This window comes from Lactuca virosa, chromosome 8, assembly GCF_052849685.1.
Source record: "Lactuca virosa cultivar CGN04683 chromosome 8, Lactuca_virosa_CGN04683_v6, whole genome shotgun sequence".
Lineage (NCBI taxonomy): Eukaryota > Viridiplantae > Streptophyta > Magnoliopsida > Asterales > Asteraceae > Lactuca > Lactuca virosa.
Genome location: NC_136433.1, coordinates 303,078,288 through 303,086,309, shown reverse-complemented (window position 1 = coordinate 303,086,309; position 8,022 = coordinate 303,078,288). Strand labels below are relative to the sequence as shown.

Below are 8,022 nucleotides of genomic sequence, written 5' to 3'. Positions count from 1 at the left end.
GATTTGGGCGTTCTTTTTATGAACACTCTCGGTTTAACGTATACTACAACTTTTGTTTAGATCACTAAGGCCAAAAAGTCTTGTATCGTAAATTCACTATTTACGTCGCGCCGTGTCGTGCCGGTTTTGCCGTAAAACTTCGACGAGCCATAACTTCTTCGTTATAACTCAGATTTCGGCGTTCTTTATATGTATTGAACCCTTGTAACATATACTATCAAATGGTTAAGATTAATCCTTCTAAATAATCTTCCATCAAAACTCATTTTTTTGATGCTCATTGTCTCTAAATTGACTAGCCCGGATCTACGGACGTTACAGAAGGTAAGGTAGTGAAGAGCAGAGGTTGCAAAAAGATCGGCGGTATGCTTTAGAATTCGGTACACGGAAGGGTAATAGCAGGTCTTCGGTATGCGAAGTCTCCAGTTCGTGGTGTGTCGGATTGAGAAGGACCGCAAAGCCTGCGCATGAGAGGACTGCAACGTTATTTGATACATCAATGCTAGTCCTCGGTATGGCATAGTTCTTCGATCAGGTTCAGGTCTTCGGTGCCGAGCACCGAGGATGAGAGGGGTGATGACGAAAAATGTCGTTTTTTTTCATGAAATTTGATAAGTTTGTGTTTATCCAAGGGAATTATTTCTAAAGCATATGGGGATAAGGTGGGATGTTGGGAAGAGGAAAAAAGTGGCAGAGAGTATGGGAAGACTTTATGGTGAAGTAACGACATGCATATTTATCATTCTTTTAATATAACAAAAGAAGCATACCTCCAGTATCCGTAGTATGATCTTCAAAGATTTGCAGATACATTCTCCAAATATCAAGTCTTCACCAAAATATCCATGATATTTTGTCTTCATTCCAAAGCAACAAAAATGAATGGAGTAAAATCTTCAAGAGTTTTAGACCACAAATATCATCTTTCTTCTTCTTTTTCTTCAACAACAAGATAAAATCTTCTTAAACCCAAATTTTCAACAAAAATATGAATGAGAAAGCAACAACGTTTATTATTGAAAGCTTGAAAAATCTTTGAATCAACACTTCAAAAATCGAAAACTCATCATAAAAAATTTCCGGTAGCGAACCTAGAAATTCTTGTATGAAAATTGAAAAATACAAGATGAAAGTAGTCGATCGGGAGTCGTTGCATTGAAATAATCGCTTAGATCTTCAATGTACGACTCTGATACCAATTGTAGGAGCCCATTTGTACGATCAACTAGTTGCAGAATAAAAGGATCTTGTCATTCAACGATAACAAAAATATGTGAAGAACACGATAAGATGAGTAATCGAATGATATTAATAGAAGGAGAGATTACAATATGAAAATGAAGAAGACTTCGGTGGGAGAGATCCCAACCGAGAGTTTCTGTCTGACTTAAACAAAAGACTACATATTAGGTGCACACTAAAACAATGATCACTCCCTCTCTATTTATAGAGAGAGGTACCTTACGAACAATAAATGGTAATAAAATAACATAACTTATCACTCATAATTTGTAGATCGTTCAGTTAGCCTATTTATTGTGTTCATTAGATAGCTCATAGTTGTACATTGAGCCCAATTGTATATTTCTTATATATATTACACGTAAATGTTTGATGCCTCTTCATGGAAAAATATGCATTGTAACAATGATAACCCCGCATCGAGACATTTCTTTTGGACAACATTAAGGTTCAATTATCCACTAATCTGTAATGGAAAGAGAATAAGGTCAATCAACATCCCACCATCTACCAATGTGCTCCCAAATAAAAATCAATATATGACTTGAAGTAAAAACATGATCCACAGTCTTCGTGGTTCCGAACAAAAAGGCATAGCGATGGATATGTTTTTGTTAACTTTTGTCTATCAAAGAACTTAAATAGGGTAATATGCATATTTAGGCGACTAGATTTTCTTGTTGTCAATATATGTGAAGGAATTGACTTCTAAACAATTTATCATCTTTTCAGTAGCGGCTAGAAATGTAATTATGCAATTTATGTCAAAAGCATTCTGTGGCATAAACTGACAAAATGATATGATGAATTAAATATGCATTTTACATTTTTAAAGTATCGGAATAATAAAAGATTTTTTGGTTTTAATTATTAGAAGCGTTAAGGGCTCTTTGCGTTGTCACGTAGGACCTATCTTCAAAGTGTTGAGCCCTTTCCAAAGACACTTTTCATCGATCCAGAATAATGTATGAATCTTATTGCATAGTTTACAAGTGAATAAAGCAAGATAGGCTTCTAGTTGCCTGATATTGACCTGGAGAAAGTAATTACTGTAACATAGGATACTGCTTTTACTTGAAAACTGAAAGCTAAAGCCCCAATCGGTGGTCAGCCTGTCGGAATGGATTTAATACCAAAACGCCCGTTAAGTCTAAATTTTGTCGAAACGACGACGCTTTCTTTTCAAACACTTACCATATATTCGAGACTAGCCGTTAGACTCGTAATTTGAAAACCCTTTTCTTCCACCTCACAACTCGCACAACCCGTAGACAGCATTGCGAAATTCTCTCTCTCGATTTCCTTTCAAGTTGACAAGATTTGAGATTTTTGGTGAGTAAATCATTTCTGATGTTTAATTTGAAGTAATTTTTCTTCTTGTATTGTATTTATGCTAAGTTTCCATCTAGGGTTTGAGGTAGAATTTGTTTGATTGTCAATTTGATGAAGTATACTCGAATCTATTCCATATATAGCTGAATTGCAATTGTAGATCTATGTTTTGTTTTCTCATTCTTTGTTGAAATACGAAAAGTCAGTTTGAAATTGTGGAATCCGACAGCGATGAGTTGAAATTTTAGGAAACTATTCAGTTACTTTCTCTATTTTTGGATGCTGAAACTGTTTCCATAGATTTATAGAGATTTATGCGCTCGTTATCCAATTTTTTTATGATAAGCTGAAATCGCCAGCAGATGCTTGGACGAAGTTCTGAAATTGATTTGAAATGAGGCGTCTGCTAATGATAAAAAACAGACTAATTAAAGCACACTTTAGTTAATGATTTTGTGAACTTGATATGGCATGTTTTGATAAATCGGGGAGATATTATTGTGTTACAATAAAAAATTGAATTGATTTTTCATCTTAAATCCGGTTTGATTTGGTTCAGTCTGTTAGCATCTTATAAGTGAACTTGATGTTTAAGGACAATTTCATGGCTTTATATATGCCCAAATATATAGTCAACAATTGTCTTTGCAACTTTAAAATGGCAGAAAACATGAATTGCATCAGCTTGGAATGATGTCTTCTATTTAAACAGATGAATAATTGGGTAGGACTTGACCAATTAAGGAAACATTCTGTTATCCCAGTTGTGTATTGCTTTTACATCATGTTATCTGCCATCTTATCTTAAAGTTGTTCTTTTGGAAACACATCAATTAACAAGTCTTTAACAGTCAGTGTTCATTGCTAGACTTTACTAATTCTCTAATCACTAAACAGATAAGCAATTGGATAACTGGATAACAACACAAGATGACAGTAAGAAGTGTTCCTGGGACACCAATTTCAAAAATTGAAAAAACACCAATACAAACACCTGGAGGATCAAGAGTGCGTGAAGAGAAAATTGTTGTAACAGTTCGATTGAGACCTCTAAACAAAAGGGAACAGCTGGCAAAAGACAATGTATCATGGGAATGCATTGATGACCATTCTATTGTATATAAACCACAACAACCTCATGAGCGTGTGCCTCAACCATCTTCCTTTACATTTGGTAAACTTCATTTTCTGATATTGTTTGTTAATCATATAATTTTGTTTTATATACAATAATGTAATTCAACTAGCTTTGTGTTCTTGCAGATAAAGTTTTTGGCCCTACAACAATCACAGAAACTGTCTATGAGGATGGAGTAAAAACTGTTGCTTTATCTGCTCTAATGGGCATCAATGGTACTTGCTACCTTTTTCTAATAACCTTTTTTACTTTTCTTGAATATTGTTATATCTGTTTTACTGATTCAATCTCCCCTGTTTTACAGCTACCATATTTGCTTATGGTCAAACAAGTAGTGGGAAGACATATACTATGAGAGGAATCACAGAAAAAGCTGTCAATGATATTTATCAGCACATAATGCAGGTAAATTATGCGCCATATGTTAAATGCAAGACAAAGCAACACACTTTTATTTGTTTATCATAACATCTTACTTCTATTTCATTTATTTTTATTAAGACATTGTATTCCAAAGTAAAATGATGTTATTTTGGGTTGTTTATACAGACTCCTGAAAGAGACTTCAGAATAAAGATATCAGGCCTAGAAATCTACAATGAAAATGTAAGAGATTTGCTGAATTCAGAATCTGGACGCAATCTCAAGCTTCTAGATGATCCTGAGGTAATTAATATATATACAATAATATTTTTCTTTAAAATTAGCGAATTTATTCTTACTCTTGTCTTAACAAGATCTGTAACCCTAAATACAGAAAGGAACAGTAGTTGAGAAGTTAGTGGAGGAAACAGCAACCGATGATAAACATTTAAGAAGTTTAATTAGTGTTTGTGAAGGTAAGCATATAATACAATATTTTCACAGAAATGAAATAAAATTGAAAGAATGAAACTTATTAACTGAAATATTTAGTGACATAATAACATTGTTTCCTTTAGTTTAATTTGTGTTGTATGGTTTTCAGCTCAAAGACAAGTAGGTGAAACTGCTTTAAATGACACTAGTTCCCGATCACACCAAATAATAAGACTTGTAAGTATATATAATTTATTTATTATTTATGACTTTTGTGTCATGTGTAACAAATTTGGGCTTCAATGCAGACTATAGAAAGTACACTTCGGGAGACTTCAGACTGTGTTAGATCCTTTGTCTCAAGCCTGGTAACATACATTTTCTATCAAATCAACAATAAATCATGTTATTTATTGAAAACCATAAACTAACTATTAAACTTTAATATTGTGCAGAATTTTGTAGATTTAGCTGGAAGTGAAAGAGCATCACAGACAAATGCTGATGGTGCGAGGCTCAGGGAAGGCTGTCATATCAATCTTAGCTTGATGACTCTCACAACTGTAATTAGGAAACTCAGGTATATCAATATGTTAAATTTAATCAGTTCATTTTTTTTTTAGTGAAATATAGAGTGTTTTTTTTTTTTCTCTAATAAGATTTTGTTGTTTGTAGTGTTGGAAAAAGAAGTGGACATATTCCATACAGAGACTCTAAGTTGACTCGAATACTACAACATTCGCTAGGTGGCAATGCCCGAACTGCTATTATATGCACTTTGAGCCCCGCCTCTAGCCATGTGGAGCAGTCGAGGAATACTCTCTTTTTTGCTACACGCGCAAAGGAAGTAACAAATAATGCCCAAGTTAACATGGTAAATAATATATATATATATATTTTTTTTCTCCAAATTTATTACCAATTTCTAAAATCTTGTTTTGTGGTTGAAATATTTTATTAGGTTGTTTCGGATAAACAATTGGTTAAGCATTTGCAAAAGGAAGTTTCTAGATTGGAAGCTGAGTTGCGTACTCCCGATCCATTAAATGAGAAAGATTCTAAAATTCGTCAGGTATTTTTGCTCTGTGTTTGACATGGTTTTTACCAGGGATTATGACTTCTAATATTCATTTTGTTTTTTAGATGGAAAGGGAAATTGAAGAATTGAGGAGACAAAGAGATCAGGCAGTGTCACAAGTGGATGAGCTACGTCGTAAACTTCAAGAAGAACCAAAGGTTCCTTTTCTCTTTCTCTTTTTCTCAATGTGATTTGTTTTTATGGAATCCGAGTTTTGTTCAATTTGACTGAATTCAATTTTCAACTCGACTTTTTACACAGGTATCGAATCCACAACAATCTCAACTTCCATTATCCAAAAAATGTCTCTCGTTCTCGGGGACATTACCATCAGTCATCGAGGGAAAAGAACCAACGCGCTTCGAGAAAACACGAAACACAACAGTTCGACAAAGCATGCGTCAATCTTCAACAGCTCCATTCACACTCATGCACGAAATCAGGAAGCTAGAACACCTTCAAGAGCAGTTAGGTGAAGAAGCAAATAGAGCCCTAGAAGTTCTTCAAAAAGAGGTCGCGTGTCATCGCCAAGGCAACCAGGACGCCGCCGAGACAATAGCCAAATTACAGGCGGAGATTCGCGATATGTGCGCCGTCCGACCACCGCCAAAAGACGTCGACGTTGAGAACATCGTCCCTGTTAACAAAAGCGTTAGCGCTAACCTAAAAGACGAAATCACTCGACTTCACTCTCAAGGGAGCAACATCGCGAACCTTGAAGAACAACTCGAAAATGTCCAGAAGTCGATCGATAAATTGATCATGTCGCTTCCGAATAACGATCAGATGAAAAACCAGTCGAAGAAGAAAAAGTCGAGTCCTTTGACTTCCAGCAATGCGGTCAACAAGCCGACTTTTATAAGATCTCCTTGTTCACCTCTTTCATCTGCTCGGGATGTATTTGATGCGGAAAGTGAAAATAGAGCGCCGGAAAACGATGACACTGTCACCGGTGACACTCCGGCAGTGTCTGAGAAAGAGACTCCGGTGAAGAGTGAGGAAGGTACTCCACATCGGCGTTCGAGTTCTGTTAATATGAGGAAAATGCAAAAATTGTTTCAAAATGCAGCGGAAGAGAACGTGAGAAGCATAAGAACTTATGTAACTGAGCTGAAAGAACGTGTAGCTAAACTACAATACCAAAAACAACTACTTGTTTGCCAGGTAATATATATGCTCCACTCTCATATTCAACTTTTTATTTTTGACAAATCTAGCCAATTAATTGCATTTAGCTTAATGTTGATTAAATCATCTACTTTGTTGGACACAGGTGCTTGAGCTGGAAGCTAATGAAGCAGCAGGATATGATGTTGAAAATGATGAGAACACAGAAGACATACCTGAGGTGTCCCCAGTTCCATGGCATATAACATTTAGAGAGCAAAGACAGAAGATAATTGAATTATGGGACCTCTGTTTTGTCTCAATCATCCATAGAACTCAATTCTATATGCTATTTAAGGGAGACCCAGCTGATGAAATTTACATGGAAGTTGAGCTGAGGCGACTCAATTGGCTCGAACAACATTTAACCGAACATGGAAATGCAACCCCGGCTCGTGGTGGTGGTGCTACAGACGGGCCCACAATCTCCATATCTTCAAGGTTATATTTTCCCATCTTATACTGTGTTTGACATGCATTGGACTGAGACTGAAACTAACTCTGTATCTATTATTTGTTTCTGCAGCCTTAAATCACTGAAGCGTGAAAGGGAGTTTTTAGCAAAGAGGCTAACAACACGTTTGACAACAGAAGAAAGAGAACTTCTATACATGAAATGGGATGTACCCCTTGAGGGAAAGCAACGTAGGATTCAATTCGTAAGCAAACTCTGGACAAATCCACATGATGCTGAACATGTACAAGAAAGTGCAGAAATTGTTGCAAAGCTTGTTGGGTTTCGTGAAGGTGGAAATTTGTCTAAAGAAATGTTTGAGCTTAATTTCGTGCTTCCTTCTGATAATCGACCATGGATCATGGGGTGGAACCCCATCTCAAATCTTCTCAATCTGTGAGAAGAAGGAAAATTTAGTGATTTCATTTTTTTTTGTGGCAAGTAAGAATGGCATTCATTCTTTATTTATTTATTTTCCTTTTGAATGTATATGATGAATGTTGGATGTTGGAAATATGAATCTCTCTTCATTTTAAATAAACTGTTTTTGGCTTAAAAATAAAGGGTTAAAATGCAAGTAGTGTATTATTATCATACTTTTAAGTTTATCATCTTATTAAGACACTTGCAAAGCCTATGCTCAGTTTTTTCTTATTAAGATAATGTTACTGAAAATTTTGTTTTTGCTGATTTATATTTTTTGGGGGGTTAAATACAAGAAATAGCAATATAGTTTCATATATTCTTTTGGGGGTTAAATGCAAAAATTAGAGTGCTTTAATGAATTAATAATTGAAAGTACGTTGCTATTTC

The 8,022-nt window shown here is 35.3% G+C and overlaps 1 protein-coding gene across 1 annotated transcript; it reads left to right on the top strand.

The window, feature by feature from the left end:
- The first annotated feature begins 2,336 nt into the window (after window positions 1-2,336).
- Window positions 2,337-7,750, top strand: HIK (ATP binding microtubule motor family protein). Its single transcript, XM_079064793.1, has 15 exons — window positions 2,337-2,574; window positions 3,472-3,748; window positions 3,838-3,927; window positions 4,017-4,117; window positions 4,262-4,378; window positions 4,470-4,551; window positions 4,680-4,747; window positions 4,819-4,878; window positions 4,966-5,090; window positions 5,186-5,384; window positions 5,472-5,582; window positions 5,654-5,746; window positions 5,850-6,752; window positions 6,862-7,196; window positions 7,282-7,750. Exons 2-15 carry the CDS (start codon window positions 3,505-3,507, stop codon window positions 7,607-7,609), a joined length of 2,856 nt encoding a protein of 951 aa, XP_078920919.1. The 5' UTR covers window positions 2,337-2,574; window positions 3,472-3,504; the 3' UTR covers window positions 7,610-7,750.
- The last annotated feature ends 272 nt before the right edge of the window (window positions 7,751-8,022 follow it).

What these genes read in the sequence shown, in the direction of transcription:
- HIK (XM_079064793.1), top strand. Translation starts at nt 3,505, where the DNA reads ATGACAGTAAGAAGTGTTCCTGGGACACCAATTTCAAAAATTGAAAAA. An exon ending in CACACCAAATAATAAGACTT is followed by an intron (nt 4,748 to 4,818) that starts GTAAGTATATAT and finishes GCTTCAATGCAG; the next exon opens with ACTATAGAAAGTACACTTCG. An exon ending in ACAATCTCCATATCTTCAAG is followed by an intron (nt 7,197 to 7,281) that starts GTTATATTTTCC and finishes TTGTTTCTGCAG; the next exon opens with CCTTAAATCACTGAAGCGTG.